Genomic DNA, 17750 nt, shown 5'->3' with positions numbered 1-17750 from the left:
TTGATTTGCCCAATTTATATGCAGATTAAGGTCACCCATAATTACAGATGTTCCTTTATAGCATGCGTCTCTAATTTCCTGTTTAATGCCATTCCTAACATCACCACTACAGTTTGGGGGCCTATATACAAACCCTATTAACGTTTTTTGCCCCTTAGTGTTTCTCAGCTCTACCCATACAGATTTCACATCGTCAGAGCTAATATCTTTCCTCACTATTGTGTTAATTTCCTCTTTAACCAGCAATGCAACTCCACCACCTTTTACTTTTTGTCTGTCCTTCCTAAATACTGAATATCCCTGGATGTTCATTTCCCATTCCTGGTCACCTTGCATCCATGTCTCCGTAATCCCGACTATATCATACCCGTTTACATCTATTTGCGAGATTAATTCATCTACGTTATTGCGAATGCTCCACGCGTTAAGACACAAAGCCTTAAGGCTTGTCTTTTTAACACTACTTGGTCCCTTCCCACTATTTTTCACTGTGGCCCTGTTTGATTCTGGCCCTTGATTTCTCTGCCTATCACTTTTCTTATTCCCCTTACTGTCTTTTGTTCTTGTCTTTGATCCCCCCTCCTCTGACTCCTTGCAAAGGTTCCCATCCCCCTGCCATTTTAGTTTAAACCCTCCCCAACCAGTCTAGCAAATACTCCCCCTAGGACATCAGTTCTGGTCCTGCCCAGGTGTAACCCCTCCAGTTTGTACTGGTCCCACCTCCCCCAGAACCAGTCCCAATGTCCCAGGAATCTAAAACCCTCCCTCTCACACCATCTCTTCAGCCACGTATTGATCCGATATATCCTGCTATTTCTACTCTGACTAGCACGAGGCATTGGTAGTAATCCTGAGATCACTACCTTTGAGGTCCTACTTTTCAACTTACTTCCTAACTCCCTATATTCTGCTTTTAGGACCTCATCCTTTTTTTTACCTACGTCGTTTGTACCAATGTGTACCACGACCATTGGCTGTTCACCCTCCCCCTTCAGAATGTCCTGTCACTGCTCTGAGACATCCTTGACCCTAGCACCAGGGAGGCAACATACCATCCTGGAATCTCTTTTGCGGCCACAGAAATGCTTATCTATTCACCTTACAATTGTATCCCCTATAACGATTGCATTCCCACACTTTTTACTCCTCCCCTGTGCAGTAGAGCCAACCGTGGTTGGGCTGTTGCTGCTTTCCCCTGAGAGGCCATTCCCCCAACAGCATCCAAATCAGTATATCTGTTTTGCAGGGGAATAGCCACAGGAGATTCCTGCACTGCCTGCCTAGTCCTCTTGCTCTGCCTGGTGGTCACCCATTACCCTCCTGCCTGTGGAGTCTGAGCCTGAGGTGTGACCACCTCTCTATACATGCTATCCATGATACTCTCCACCTCGCGGATGCTCCACAGTTTCATGTCATCTGCAAACTTTGAAGTTATATACCCTGTGTACCCAAGTCGAGGCCATTAATATATATCGAAAAAAGCAATGGTTTCAACACCAACCCTTGGGGAACACCATGGTATATTTCCCTCCAGTCTAAAAAACAATCATTAACCACTAATCTCTGCTTTCTACCCTTTAGCCACTTCATATCCACATAGCCACTGCCCCTTCAATTCTATCATCTTCAATTTTGATAAGTCTATTTATGTGGTACTTCACCAAATGATTTTTGTAAGTCCATATACACAATACCAGCAGCACTATCCTCATCAACTGCACTATCCACATCAAAGAACTCAATCAAGTTAGTCAAACACAATTTACCTTTAACAAATGCATGTTGGCTTTCATTTAATAAAACATTTCTCCAAGTGGCAATTAATTTTACTCTGGATTATTATCTCTAATAGCTTCCACATTACAGAAATTAGGATACTAGCTTGTAGTTTCCAGGTTTATCTCTCTTACCTTTATAAAACAGTGGTGTGATGTTTGCAATCCACCAGTCCTCTGGCACCACTTCCATATTCATGGAGAACTGGCAGATTATGGCCAGTTTCCACTCTTACTGCCCTCAGCAACCTAGGGTGCACACTGTCTGGACTGAGTAATTTATCTACTTTGAGCACTGCCAGGCATTTAAGTACCTCCTCTTTATTTTTATTTTAAGGAGGCCCAGAGTGGGGTTGGGGGATTGCCGGGGCCAATCAGGCAGGCCAGATGAGGAATTGGGTGGTCAATTGGAAGGGCAAAGGAGATCTTCCAGCGGGGACAGCACTTATCACTGGGGAGGCCCTCTGTGGGGTACAGGGTGCCTGATCAGGAGGGAGCCCCCACCGTGGCCATAGGGAAGCCACCAGGTTTTATTGGGCGGCCTCCCTAGGTGGCAAAAAGCTCATCTGCCGCTGTTAAAATACCAGCAGTGGTGGGAAGAGGCCTTAAGTGGCCATTAATTAGCCACTTAAGGGTCTCAATTGACCTGAAAAGGCAGGCTGCCTGTCACCTCCCCCACCACTGATAAAATACCAGCGAAGGCGGGTAGGCGACGGACACAACGCCCCCACCAACCCACCCGATTTTATGTCCCCCCAGCCCACTCCCAGAGTGGGGGCATAAAATTCTGGCCTATGAATGTTAGATATAAGTCATGACTAAATATCCCTTTCCTCTCCTTGAACATGTGGTCACCTGCCAAATTTATGCCCATCTTTCTGGGAACTCCTGTGTTTGAATCCCTCCAATCAGGTTTTTGCTCCGCCACAGTACTGAAACAGCTCTTAACAAAGACAAATTGACATCCTATGTGACTATGACAAAGGGAAACTATTCCTCATCATTCTTCTAGATCTGTCTGCAGCCTATGACACAGCTGATCACACCATACCCTCCATTGCCTCTCCACTGTTGTCCAGCTAGATGGAACTGCATTCAGCTGCTTCCATTCTTATCTATCTAATTGTAGCCAGAGAATTGCCATCAATGGTTTCTCTTCCCCCTCTCACACCAATACCTCTTATTGAAGGTTGCACCTTGTATCTTTACTCATTCAGGGAGCGGCAGTTTTAGACACCCTTCCTTTCTCTCTCTTGGAAATGTCTATTCTGTTCTAAAACTACCTCCTCTTTGAAGGTCTCCTATTGCTCATTTACTGTTTTACCTGCCAATCTTTTCCTTGTCCTTTTCCATAATTACTCTCAACCAAATGATATTATGATCATTGCTCCCTCCACTGAAACAGGATACACTTACCCCAGTGTATTCCCCAAAAATAGATGTAACATTGCTTCCTGTTGGGTTGAAAATATACTGATCAAGAAAATTCCCTTGTATGCAATTCAAGAGTTACTTTCCCTCTTTGCCCCTTACATTGATACTTTCTAAAGTCTATTACTAGAATAATTAAGTCCCACATTATCACTACTCTAAAGTTTTTGTATCTTTCTGCAATTTTCAAGACCAACAACTTATATATATATATATAGTGCCTTTAACATAATGAAATGTCCAAAGGCACTTCACAGGCGTATTATAAAAAAAATAGGACACCAAGCCATGTAAGGAGATAGGTAAGATGACCAAAAGCTTCATTAAAGAAGTGAGTTTTAAGGAGTGCCTTAAAGGAGGAAAGTGAGATAGTGAGGCAGAGGGGTGTAAGGAGGCTATTCCAGAGCTTAGGGTCTAGGCAACTGAAGGCACAGCAACCAATGGTGGAGCAATTCAAGTCGGGATGCTTAGGAGGCCAGAATGAGAGGAGTGCAGATATCTTGGAAGGTTACGGGGCTGTAGAGATTATAGAGATAGGGAGGGTTGAGACCATAGAGGGTTTTGAAAACAAGGATAAGAATTTTAAAATCAAGACTTTGCTTGACCAGGAGTCAATGAAGGCTAGCAAGCACAGGGGTGATAGCTGATCAGGACATGATGTGAGTTAAGACATAGACAGCAGAGGTTTGGATGACCTCAAGTTTATGGAGGGGAGAATATGGATGACTGGCCAGCAGTGCATTAGAGGTAACAAAGGCATGAATGAGGGTTTCAGTAGTAGATGAGCTGAGACAGGGTCGAAGTGAGGCGATGTTACGGAGGTGGAAATAGGTGGTCTTAGTGATCGTGCGAATATGAGGTTGGAATCTCAAATCGGGGTCAAATGTGCCACCAATGTGGCAAACAGACTGATTTAATCTCAGACTGTTGCCAGGGAGAGGGATGGATTCAGTCGCTAGCGAATGGAGTTTGGAGTAGTGACTGAAAACAATGGCTTCCATCTTCTCAATATTTAATTGGAGAAAATTTCTGTTCATCCAGTAGTGGATGTTAGATAAGCAGTCTGATAATTTAGGAACAATGGAGGATTCGAGAGAAGTGATGGTGAGGTAGAGCTGAGTGTCGTTAGCATAAATGTGAAAACTAACACTGCTTTCAGATGATGTTGCTGAGGGGCAGCAAGTAAATGAGAAAGAGGGGGCCAAGTATAGATACTTGGGGGACACCAGAGGTAATGGTGCGGGAACAGGAAGAAAAGCCATTTCAAGTGATTCTCTGGCTATGATTAGATAGATAAGAATGTAACCAGGTGAGAGCAGTCCCACCCTGCTGGACGACAGTGGAGAGGCATTGGAGGAGGATGTTGCAGTGAGCCGTGTCAAAGGTACCTACTCCACACAAACTGCAGTAGTTCAAGAAAGTGGCTCACCACCGCCTTCTCAAGGGCATTTAGGCATGGGCAATAAATGCTGGCCTTGCCAGCGATTAATTAAAAAAAAAATTACTTTCTGTTACCTGCATGTTAACTTTCTGTGATTCGTGTAGAAGGTCAACCAGCTCCCTCTGAATACCAACATTTCTCAGTCTCATGCCATTTAAAAATATTCTGATTTTCTATTTCTCCTACCGAAGTGGATAACTTGACATTTCTCTACATTACATTCCATCGGCCACATTCCTGCCCACTCATTTAACCTGTCTAAATACTTTTGCAGTCTCTTTGCATTCTCTTCACAACTTACTTTCCCACCTAACTTTATATCGTTAGCAAACTTGGATACATTACACATCTAAATCATTGATATCAATGTTAAATAACTGTGGCCCAAGCAGTGATCCTTGTGGTACTCCACCAGTTATAGCCTGCCAATCTAAAAATTACCTGTTTATTCCTACCTTTATTTTTCTGTCTGTTAGCCAATCCTCAATCCATGCCAATATATTACCCCTAATCCCATGTATCCTAATTTTGTGTAATAACCTGGTGTGGAACCTTATTTGATGATTTGTGTACATACATCTCCAGATCTCCCTGTTCCTGCACCCCATTTAAAATTATACCATTTTGTTCATATTGCCCCTCTTAATTCTTCCTATCAAAATGTATCACTTTGGACTTGGCTATGTTAAATTTCATCTGCCATGTGACAGTCCATTTTACCTGTCTGTCTCTATCCTGCTGAAGTCTGTTATTCTGTTCATTGTTTACTATATAGCAACCTACGTCTGCTGCTCTCCACCCCTATTTACCACACTCCTTTATGCTCATGCACTCCAAACCTATTCCAGTATGCCTCGCTATTCCCCCTGGCTGATCTCTCTTTTTCCTGAATTCCTCTTTATTTTAATGCAGTCTGCCACCCCAGTTCTCTGTGCACCTTGTATTTCCTCCCTAATATTTTATTCTTGTGCCCTTCCAAATAAACTCTACCCACAGCATTAGTGAACCTCACTGCCAGGATATTGGTCCCAGCCCTGTTGAGGTGTAATCCACCCAGCTTGTACAGGTCCCTTCTACCCCTGAAATGGTCCCAATGGCCCAGGAATCTGAAGGCTTACCTCTTGCATCATTTTTCCAACCATGCATTTACTTTTCTTATCTTACTGCTCCTATACTTTTTAGCACGTGGCATTGACAGAAATCCAGAAATGACGAACTTTGGTTTCCAGCTCTTTAAATTCCTCCCTAGCTCCTGAAACTCTGATTGTTGAACCTCAACCCTGTTCCTTCCTATGCTATTGATTCTAACATGGACTATGACTTCTGGCTGTTCACCTTCCCTCTGTAAAATATTATGCACCCATTCAATTATGTCCTTACCTTGGCACCAGGGAATCAATATACCACATCAGCACTCATAGATATACCTGTCTATGTCCCGATGATCAAATCCCCGAAGAATATGTTTGTGTACTTTGCTGTGGCCCCCTGTGCAGTCATCTGTGCCATAGAGGCATGGATATACTCTGGACTGCACTGCCAGGAAGTGATGTCCCCCTCACCAGTATTCAGTACTGAAACTGGTTTATGAGTGCCGTTTACTATCTTCCTGAAATCTCCATGACTGTAGGGTATACAGTTGCTGGAACATGTGATCCAATTAATTCCCAGCTTGTGCCCTGCAGTGACACCAACTGCTCTTCAAACTCAGAAATGCCGAGCTTAAGTTTGAGTAGCTTGAGACACGTCTTACACACGTTGGGCTGAATTTAATAATCTCGTCGCCAGTCCCGGTGGTGGGTCAGGAAATGGGTGCCGTTCCCGTCCGTCACATTGGCGGCTGTTCCACTGCAATCATGCAGTGGGTGGCATTTTGCATATTGGACATGGTGGGGGTGGGATGAGAGTCACCGATTAAGGCCTCAGATAACTCCAGTGCAGGTGCTGATCCCATATTTAAAAGCCTGCAGCCCTGCATTCACTCCTGCCTTAGATTCATCGGCAGCTTGGAGCAGCTTTGAACATATCATGACTGGTTCCTGTAACCACTCCCCCCACCCCTTGAGGAGGGCAGAAAATGATTGCTGAGGCATGACACAGGGTGGCCCCATGATTTAGTGATGCCTACCTGCAGATTCTCCTCCAGGCTGCAAGTGAAAGGAGGGAGGTTCTCTTCCCCAGCGATGACAGGAATAGGCCCTCCCGCCTGACCAAGCAAGCCTAGTTGGAGATCACAGAGGATGTCAGCACCGTGGCATCATCCACCGAAACTGGATACAGTGCAGGAAGAGGGCCAACGACTGCCTGTGTTCTGCTAAGGTGAGTGCTCCATTCCACCCACCTTTTGGGGATTGCATGTGACTATGCGGGAGGATGTGTGACATAGAGAGGGCAGCACTATTACGGCGATGGCAGAGGGCTAGGGTATTACCTCAGCCTGACAGATGCATGGCTGTATCTCGGCCACAGGCCAACTTCTTTCATAGCTCACACTTAACTCCCCTGACAGTGTATGGTAGCATGAGAGATATCAGATCCCCCCCGCAGAAGACGAGAGTCTGACAGTAGCCGAAATGTCATGTTGATCTCTCTGCCAATCTCTATTATCTCCATAATAAAAGCAAAATACTGCGGATGCTGGAAATCTGAAACAAAAACAAGAAATGCTGGATTCACTCAGCAGGTCTGGCAGCATCTGTGGAAAGAGAAGCAGAGTTAACGTTTCGGGTCAGTGACCCTTCTTCGGAACTGACAAATATTAGAAAAGTCACAGATTATAAACAAGTGAGGTGGGGGTTGGGCAAGAGATAACAAAGGAGAAGGTGCAGATTGGACCAGGCCACATAGCTGACCAAAAGGTCACGGAGCAAAGGCAAACAATATGTTAATGGTGTTTTGAAAGACAAAGCATTAGTACAGATTAGGTGTGAATATACGGAATATAGAACATCAGCAAGTGCAAACCTGAAGAAAAACAACCTGAAAAAAACAGTGGGTAAGCAAACTGAACAAACTAAGATGAAATGAAATAAATGCAAAAAATGTAAAAAGGAATGCAAAAAAAAGGAAGAAAAAATAACTAAAAATGACTAAAAATGAAAGTAAAGTGGGGGGCTGTCATGCTCTGAAATTATTGAACTCAATGTTCAGTCCGGCAGGCTGTAGTGTGCCTAATCGGTAGATGAGATGCTGTTCCTCGAGCTTGCGTTGATGTTCACTGGAACACTGCAGCAATCCCAGGACAGAGATGTGAGCATGAGAGCAGGGGGGAGTGTTGAAATGGCAAGCAACCGGAAGCTCAGGGTCCTGCTTGCGGACTGAGCGGAGATGTTCCGCAAAGCGGTCACCCAGTCTGCGCTTGGTCTCCCCAATGTAGAGGAGACCACACTGTGAGCAGCGAATACAGTATACTACATTGAAAGAAGTACAAGTAAATCGCTGCTTCACCTGAAAGGAGTGTTTGGGGCCTGGGATAGTGAGGAGAGAGGAGGTAAATGGGCAGGTATTACACCTCCTGCGATTGCAAGGGAAGGTGCCCTGGGACGGGGACGAGGTGGTGGGGGTAATGGAGGAGTGGACCAGGGTGTCGCAGAGGGAACGATCCCTTCGGAATGCTGACAGGGGAAGGGAGGGGAAGATGCGACTGGTAGTGGCATCACGCTGGAGGTGGCGAAAATGGCGGAGGATGATCCTTTGGATATGGAGGCTGGTGGGATGAAAAGTGAGGACAAGGGGAACCCTGTCACGGTTCTGGGAGGGAGGGGAAGGGGTGAGGGTAGAGGTGCGGGGAATGGGTCGGACACGGTTGAGGGCCCTGTCAACCACAGTGGGGGGAAATCCTCGGTTGAGGATGGGATATGTCGAGCATTCTTTGTTCCAGTCCTACTCAGGCCCCCTCCCCCAACTCTTTTTCCGGTACATTGATGACTGTATCGGTGCCGTTTCCTGCTCCCGCCCCGAACTCGAAAACTTTATCAACTTTGCTTCCAATTTCCACCCTTCTCTCACCTTTACATGGTCCATCTCTGACACTTCCCTTCCCTTCCTCGACTTCTCTGTCTCCATCTCTGGGGATAGGTTGTCTACCAATATCCATTATAAGCCCACTGACTCCCACAGCTACCTCGACTACACTTCTTCACACCCTACCTCCTGTAAGGACTCCATTCCATTCTCCCAGTTTCTCCGTCTCCGACGCATCTGCTCTGATGATGCTACCTTCCATGACGGTGCTTCTGATATGACCTCCTTTTTCCTCAACCGAGGATTTCCCCCCACTGTGGTTGACAGGGCCCTCAACCGTGTCCGACCCATTCCCCGCACCTCTACCCTCACCCCTTCCCCTCTCCCCCAGAACCGTGACAGGGTTCCCCTTGTCCTCACTTTTCATCCCACCAGCCTCCATATCCAAAGGATCATCCTCCGCCATTTTCGCCACCTCCAGCGTGATGCCACTACCAGTCGCATCTTCCCCTCCCTTCCCCTGTCAGCATTCCGAAGGGATCGTTCCCTCCGCGACACCCTGGTCCACTCCTCCATTACCCCCACCACCTCGTCCCCGTCCCAGGGCACCTTCCCTTGCAATCGCAGGAGGTGTAATACCTGCCCATTTACCTCCTCTCTCCTCACTATCCCAGGCCCCAAACACTCCTTTCAGGTGAAGCAGCGATTTACTTGTACTTCTTTCAATGTAGTATACTGTATTCGCTGCTCACAGTGTGGTCTCCTCTACATTGGGGAGACCAAGCGCAGACTGGGTGACCGCTTTGCGGAACATCTCCGCTCAGTCCGCAAGCAGGACCCTGAGCTTCCGGTTGCTTGCCATTTCAACACTCCCCCCTGCTCTCATGCTCACATCTCTGTCCTGGGATTGCTGCAGTGTTCCAGTGAACATCAACGCAAGCTCGAGGAACAGCATCTCATCTACCGATTAGGCACACTACAGCCTGCCGGACTGAACATTGAGTTCAATAATTTCACAGCATGACAGCCCCCCACTTTACTTTCATTTTTAGTCATTTTTAGTTATTTTTTCTTCCTTTTTTTTGCATTCCTTTTTACATTTTTTGCATTTATTTCATTTCATCTTAGTTTGTTCAGTTTGCTTACCCACTGTTTTTTTCAGGTTGTTTTTCTTCAGGTTTGCACTTGCTGATGTTCTATATTCCGTATATTCACACCTAATCTGTACTAATGCTTTGTCTTTCAAAACACCATTAACATATTGTTTGCCTTTGCTCTGTGACCTTTTGGTCAGCTATGTGGCCTGGTCCAATCTGCACCTTCTCCTTTGTTATCTCTTGCCCAACCCCCACCTCACTTGTTTATAATCTGTGACTTTTCTAATATTTGTCAGTTCCGAAGAAGGGTCACTGACCCGAAACGTTAACTCTGCTTCTCTTTCCACAGATGCTGCCAGACCTGCTGAGTGAATCCAGCATTTCTTGTTTTTGTCTCTATTATCTCCATCCTTCCTCTTCCAGGAGAAGGGGGCCCACAATAGGAGCGAGACAACTCGGAATGGCAGAGGAGTCCCTGATCTGCATCCACTCACCACCGCCCAGGAAGAGGCCTTGGAACTGGCAGGGACCCAGGGCGACCGAGCAATTTCAGATGGGGAGATTGGAGTCCCTGTGCAAGAGAGTGAGGATTGGCCTCCAGCGACATACTCATTAATTATGGTGAACCACATCACACCTGGTTTACATGACGAGATCTACAAAGCCTAACCCACACATGTTTGTGTTCTCTTATGCACGTCAGCGTGCACAGGAGACCACAGCCAGAGGAGGATAGTCGTCCACCTCTGAGGAGGAGGACCACTCAGAGGATGCACCATCCATGACTCTCCTGCACCAGCGCAGACACTTTCACATTGGTGGGTAACCACTCGGCATTAGAATCAGGGTCACAAGCTACTGACAGCACCACACATGCACCCGAGCAGCTGGCTGAGGCTGAGACAGTTGGAGGATTGTAGGTGGCCAGGCCCATGCTGAGCCCCAGGATGATGATGAGCCTTTGCTGCCAAGTGCACAGGGCATGCTAGAGTTGCAGAGAGAGAGGTAAGACAACATATAATGGAGATGCGAGAAGCCATGTGCAGTCATGCATGGATGATGGAGGGGTCCATCAATGTCATGAGTGATGCCTCAGGCATGTGAGCACAGGGCTTCCTCCATCGAGAGGTTGGCAACCCTCATGGAGAGCTAGATCCCACAGCCAAAGACTTGCAGGTTGATAGGTAAATTGGCCATTGTAAATTGCCTCTTGCGTAGGTAGGTGGTGGGGATGTGGTAGAGAATATGGGGTTAATGTAGGATTAGTATAAATGGGTGGTTGTTGGTCGGCACAGACTCGGTGGGCCGAAGGGCCTGTTTCAGTGCTGTATCTCTAAATAGATGCATGCAAACCTAAATACCATCACCTTGGCCATGAGCTTGATGCAGCAGTGACAAGGCGATATAAGGACCAGGAGCCTGGAGACTTTCCCATTCCCAGTCCATCTCTGGTGAGCAGGAAGGTTCAACTGAGGCTTCAAAGGAAGGAGGAGAGACTGCCCTCCACATCTGAGGGTGTCCTTAAGGCCGCTCTGAAAGCTGGACACTGGCTCCTCAGCCTCTCCACCAGTGAGCCCAGCTCCAGCAGCCGTGACCCCTGAGGAGAGTCCTGCACCTGTGCATGACACCCTCAGCCAGCTGGGGTCTTCCAGACATCAGGCACCCAGAGGACGGCTGCCAAAGTCATCACAGGCTAAGGCCTGATTAGCAGCCTGCCTCCAGCACAGCTGCTGTCGCAGAGATCATGCATTGCAGGAGCACTCACAAATGTTTTAAGAAAACCACCTAGTCACTCTTTGGGATTCACGGGTGTAAATAATATGTAATGTTGTCATCAATTAAAAGTTCTTTTGTGCAAATCATTAGCCATTATTGTCTGAATGCCATGTTTCATTTTGCTTTAAATGTAAACTGCTGACTTTTCCCTTTCCCCTTAGTGCAATGTCAATTTTCTTTTTTATTCGTTTCATGGGATGTGGTTGCTGCTGGCAAGGCCAGCATTTAATACCCATCCCTAATTGCCCTTGAGAAGGTGGTGGTGAGCTGCCTTCTTGAACCCACAGTGCTGTTAGGGAGGGAGTTCCAGGATTTTGAGCCAGCGACAGTGAAGGAACAGCGATATACTTCCAAGCCAGGATGGTGTGTGGCTTGGAGGGGAACTTGCCGATGGTGGTGCTCCCATGCATCTGTTGTTCTTGTCTCTCTAGGTGGGAGAGGTTGCGTGTTTGGAAGGTGCTATTGAAGGAGGTGTGCTGCAGTGCATTTTGCATATGGTGCCCACTGCTGCCATTGTAGTGATGGAATGAGTCAAGGTTTAATGTGTGAATGGGTGTCGATCAAGTGGGCTGATTTGGCCTGGATGGTGTCAAGCTTCCTGAGTGTAGTTGGAGCTGCATTTATCCAGGCAAGTGGAAAGTATTCCATCACACTCCTGACTTGTGCCTTGTAGATGGTGGATAGGCTTTGGGGAGTCAGTGTGACCACAGCCCTCATTAATATATGCTCTCCCATGGGCACTAGTGCACACTGTTACTGGTCAAAAGTCAGGAACACAAACAGAAAGGAGGGGACATGTTTCGTGTCAAAAGGTGAGTCTTTATTGCATTCTCAGTGAGCGGACATCAGGGTGGCTGGAAACGGTTAATCATGATGTTGTCTCTTGCCTCCTTTGCCATGTCTTTAACATCTATTGCTGCTTGCCCCTCTCCCTCCTCTGCATCCTCCATGGAGGAGTGTTGCTCAGGTATCTCATTGTCATGTAGGGCCTCCCTCCTTTGCGGCGCTAGATTGTGCAGAGCACAGCAGGCCACCACAATACACGAGACTCTCACTGGACCGTACTGCAGGGTTCCACCAGATTGATTGAGGCAGTAGAACCTCACCTTCAGTAGCCCAATGGCCTGCTCGATAGACCCTCGAGTAGAGCGGTGGCAATTGTTGTACCTCTCCTCTGCTGCATTGCGAGGGTTTCTCACAGGTGTCAGTAGCCATGTCTTCAATGGATACCCCTTGTACCCCTGAAAGTGAGCTGGGGGCCTGAAAAGCTGTGGCACCTGGGATTGTTGAAATATGTAAGCATTGTGACTGCTTCCTGGGAAGGGGGCACACACCTTCAGGAAATGCTTTTGTTGGTCACAGATCAGTTGAACGTTGATTGAATGGAAACCCTTCCTGTTCCGTGGGAGCTTTGATGGCCACATGCATGCAATCTATCATGCCTTGCACGGGGGGGGGCAATGGCCCTGAACCCGATGGCCCACTTGGCCTGACTGTCAGGGTTGGTCTGGTAGCGCACATAGTTGCCAGCCCTCTTGAATAGGAAATTGGTCACCTCTTTGATGCAGCGGTGGGCTGTTGGCTGGGAGACCCCCATATATGTCCCCGGTGGTTCCCTGGAAAGATCCAGATGCGTAAAGTTTAGGAGGTGCCGCATCATGCCACATGGTTCCAAAAATACAGGGTGTATGAGACGCATGCAATGTGACCTGTGGCCCTCAGAGCACTATCGAAGCAGAGACGACCCTGTCTTGGCAACTGAACTTTTGGCAATTCTCTCAGCCATGTCCCTGATGGACCTCAGCAACCTTGCTAATGGCCCGCACTCTGTTCAACAATGTAACCAAACATCCACACCACACAGCTGTTTGGTAACCAAATACAACCCCCCTGCACTGATGCTAAACTATACAGAGGCCCCCCACCACACCCACACTGAACCATTGCAGAGAACCCCAACATCCACACTGAACGCAGAGCACCTGACACTCTAAATCCTTTGCAGAGCCGTCAGACCCAGAACCCCCTTGCAGAGCCCCCAAGAGCCTGAATCTACTTGCACAGCCCACAGAAATACAATGCGATAATGGCCTTTGAACACCCCCCCCCCCCACTGCCCTCTTCCCAATGCAGCAATGTTCAGGACTCCTTCTCCGTCATGCCAATATGGCCTCTTGCCTCGGTACCACCAGGTTTTAATGATCTGAACATGAGTGCCGCCCGCCGTTCGCACAATTGAGAGCCTACCATTAAATAGCAATTAATTATATTTAAATGCATGTAAAGAAATCAGTTCAGAAATTTCAAATAGCTCCCTGTCGCGTGGCGCATCAATGCCGCCATAGCACTTTCCCGCTGCTGACAAAATCTGGAACTGACATCACAACATCAGATTTCTGGGTGGACAGCTCTGATGCAATTCTCTGTCCTCCCCACGCCACCATACCCACCTTAAACGGCCGCATTAAATTCTGCCCATTGTTATTCGGGATATAAGAAGTGTGCTGGAGTTCCCACATGGCACAGGAATTTCAGGCAATGGGTCTCAGATGTCACACAATTTTACTTAAAAGTTTATCTATATAAGTCTGGAAAGTTATAGATATGTTTTAGTTTTTCCCCCTTGGATCCAATTAATTGCTCTGATTATTTATCGATAGATTTACCTATTTACAGTTGCCCCTTGGTTTAAATTACTGCGAAGCTCCTTCTTCCTCTGCACCTAATTCAGCTCAGCAATTCACACAGATCTGTGCTGCAGCTTTGTGCTTTTGTAAATATCCGTCTACTGCACAGTTGCAGAAAAACACTAGCTACAACTGGTCAGTGAACTTCAGGGATCAATCCCTGCACCTGAATGGTGAGGCCCAAGCCATGTGCCTCATTTTCAGGGAACTGGTGAGCTAGAGAGGGCAACAGAAAACCCTCTGGCGCAGCATGATGGAAGATTGGGTTACTGCTGATGTCACAGTGGGCTTCAGATAAGTCAGGACGGGGGCAACCAGGAATCGGGGGAGGTGGGTGGAGTCAGGAGATGGCAGTAGCTAGGTAACGGCAATTGGGATAATGGAGATCCATGTGTCAAGCCGGGTGGAGGTGGGGTGAAGGGCAGGAATTAGTGCCATACCAAGGGAAAATCGGGGGGGGGGGGGGGCGGTGAGGGGGCATCCACATGCTTACTTATACTTACTTACTTAGAGATACAGCACTGAAACAGGCCCTTCGGCCCACCGAGTCTGTGCCGACCAAGAACCACCCATTTATACTAACCCTACAGTAATCCCATATTCCCTACCTACACTAGGGGCAATTTGCAATGGCCAATTTACCTATCACCTGCAAGTCTTTGGCGGTGGGAGGGAACCAGAGTACCTGGCGAAAACCCACGCGGTCACAGGGAGAACTTGCAAACTCCGCACAGGCAGTACCCAGAATTGAACCCGGGTCCCTGGAGCTGTGAGGCTGCGGTGCTAACCACTGAGCCACTGTGCCGCCCCTTTGAATGCGTGTTCCTCCTGGGCCCACATTCAAGTTAAGTATATTTTTAAAACTTACCTTGATGGTTGTGGCCTAACAAGAAATCCCTTTAAGGGATTTAGGCCATGTTAGGCCACATGTAGATCTGGTTTTCCTGAGTATTGCCTCAATGCAAACCGATCGGGCAGTGGGGGTATCAATCAAGTGTCAGGTCCCTTATTTGCACATATAAAGAGCATAAAACCTGCTTCAAGCATGGGCACCACATGGCCATATTTTGGCCTTTTCCAATATGGCAGACAGTGCATTTCTGGTTCATAATGAGCATATGCTTCTGGCCCGCCATACCGAAAGCTTAAGGAGCTGTTTAGTACCGAGAAACAGGCACTACGTGACCAAATTTCTAGGCCAATGTTTTTTAAACTTATAAGATTTTCAGCATTTAAAATCTAACACAAAATCAATTAAGTTTCAAGAATTATACTGCGGTAATTTCACAAACCTGTAATTGGGAGGGTTAGTGCTGACATATTGTTTGTATCTTTTGGGATATGTAACCATTCATGCGCCATAAATACAGCTTCTTTCATTGCATACTTTCCTTCTCTCACAATGATCTTCTCCAGGTACAAATCAGAACCTCTTTCCATTTGGATGGTTAGTGTCTGAAGCTGCCCAACATCAACTGCCTCAGTTACCAATATGTTAATCTGCAAAATTTAATATCCATTGAGAAATGAAACACTGAAATAGTAAGAATATTTCATCATAATATTGTGATAGTGGGTTTAGTGCTAATGATGGCAATCAAAGCTGTCATCCTGTCTGTCTTGATAGAAACCTTGAGATATAATACTTTTACTATAGTTATAAGATACAGCTTGCACAGTTTGTGGTTTTCTGAAAAGATTCTGATTCTTTATATATTGTAAATGTCGCAAAGTAGGTTCCAAAAATATATAAGGTGTGATCCTGACAGTTACACCAATATTGCACTGGCCAGTACCCAACAATACTAACACTGTCAGTGTTATATATTGTTATACTATTCGTAAAGAGCTAGGAACTAATGGTTATGTGTAAGTGTGTTCCAGGGTGACACATTCACTGCTGCACTAGGAGTCATGTTATGCTTAACACTGGACCGATCTAATCCTGTTTACCCAGCAGCATGGACAGCTGTATGAAATACTCCAGCATTTCCAAATCTAAAGTTTGATTATTTCTAAGTTATGGGAACCAGAAGAAATGACAGTCAGTGTATGTGGGATCAGTGGATGCGTATCCGACTTCTATGGGGTCAATAGATACCCACACCATTATGGGTGCCCCATGCCTCATACTTCTGGAAATTCGGGTAACAGCCTGCTTTGCCGGGGGTGTAAGCACCCCCTTAAGAGACTGCCCCCTTCAAACACATTACAAAAGGATCTTATACTGCAAGTTCAGAAAACAAAATTTTCATTATTCAAGGATGTTGGCTGACCTGACCTTCCCTGACCTGGTGGGCCTCACACATCCTTCTGGAAGCTGATACACCTCAATGTGCTGGGTATACCAGTATGCACTCTGTCCCTTTGGGGCAAGGAACTGGGACTCCCCATCCTCAGTCTCACCTCCTCTATCCCACTACCCTTGTATGAGGTGGATTCCGCCATTTACAATTCTGATCAGGAATTTCCAGTTTAGGTAGGGTCCTGACACATCTGAGTCCTAGCCTTTAGACTGGACTATCATTGGAGTTATGGTGGAAGTCTGGTGGAATGGTTGAGAAAGTTCAGTTCCATAATTTTTCACTAATATTAGATGATGTGCAAAACTCTCTGAAGACTGTAGGAACAGTTTAGGCTTCTCCACTGAATGGCCCTCTTTACAGGAAGGTCAATCAAAACTTTGACATTCCTCCATTTTCAGGGTTTTGAAGGCCATGGCTCCAGCTGCGAAAATATACTCAAAACACTCGAAAAATATTTCAAGAAATTTTATAAAAATGTAAAGAAGCTTTAATAAAACCTTTCAAAAACTTACAGAGACATGAAAAAGTTTAAAGAAAACTGTTCAAAGTTAAAACTAAAATAATTAAAAATAAGCTTGCACGTTGCACCAGATCCCTTGGGGCCTGTAACCATGGCCTCTGGCCTATCACAAGTAGATCCCAATGTCTGTTCTGCATGGAATGTCCATTCTGTAGAGCTGCTGAGAAATGTTGGTGGTTACTGGGAGAATGGGGAGAGAACTGAGGCCCTGCAGGAAACCTTAACTTCTTGTTATTGTTTGAAAGTGGTTGGCAGAAAATATAACAGGCGTTAAAAGCTACGCACATCAGGTTTCATCAGTATTTTGGGTTTGAGATCTGTTGTTGGGCCCCATATGTGATTTTACTCCACTGGTTTCCTCAGAAAGTTAAAAATTGTGTAACAGTCCTTCCAAACCTGAATAGTGATACAGTCCTATATTGGCAATATCTATAATTCTCAGAATTATCATAAATAAGTGAAAGGCAGTTGCTGTAATAACTTATTAACATAGCAAAATATGAACCTAGAAATTTCAGAAAGTTTTGAGCACAAAATTGCCAGTATCTGATTAGGAGGAGGAAAGAATTGGGGTAGAGCCTGTTTCCACTAGGTTTCCATCCTTTCTTGGACTCATTCACAAATTCCATTGGATTGGGACACTGCTTCTATTTACCCCACCCCTTCAATATGTTGTCACATTAAGAGGCAGGACAGCTATGTTGGAGGACTCACCAGAAACCTTGCCAGTTCCACCCAGTGTATACCCAAAGAA

The 17750-nt window shown here is 46.3% G+C and overlaps 1 protein-coding gene across 1 annotated transcript in view; it reads right to left on the bottom strand.

The window, feature by feature from the left end:
- LOC137370268 (uncharacterized) overlaps window positions 1–17750 on the bottom strand; it is a 70265-nt gene that overhangs the window by 51126 nt on the left and 1389 nt on the right. The window contains exon 2 of the mRNA XM_068032648.1: window positions 15463–15670. Within this exon, the coding sequence (XP_067888749.1) occupies window positions 15463–15670 (208 nt within the window). The remainder of the gene's footprint in view (window positions 1–15462; window positions 15671–17750) is intronic.

This window comes from Heterodontus francisci, chromosome 5 (assembly GCF_036365525.1).
Source record: "Heterodontus francisci isolate sHetFra1 chromosome 5, sHetFra1.hap1, whole genome shotgun sequence".
Classification (NCBI taxonomy): domain Eukaryota; kingdom Metazoa; phylum Chordata; class Chondrichthyes; order Heterodontiformes; family Heterodontidae; genus Heterodontus; species Heterodontus francisci.
The sequence above is the reverse complement of the archived record's forward strand: the minus strand, read 5'-3'. Positions and strand labels throughout refer to the sequence as shown.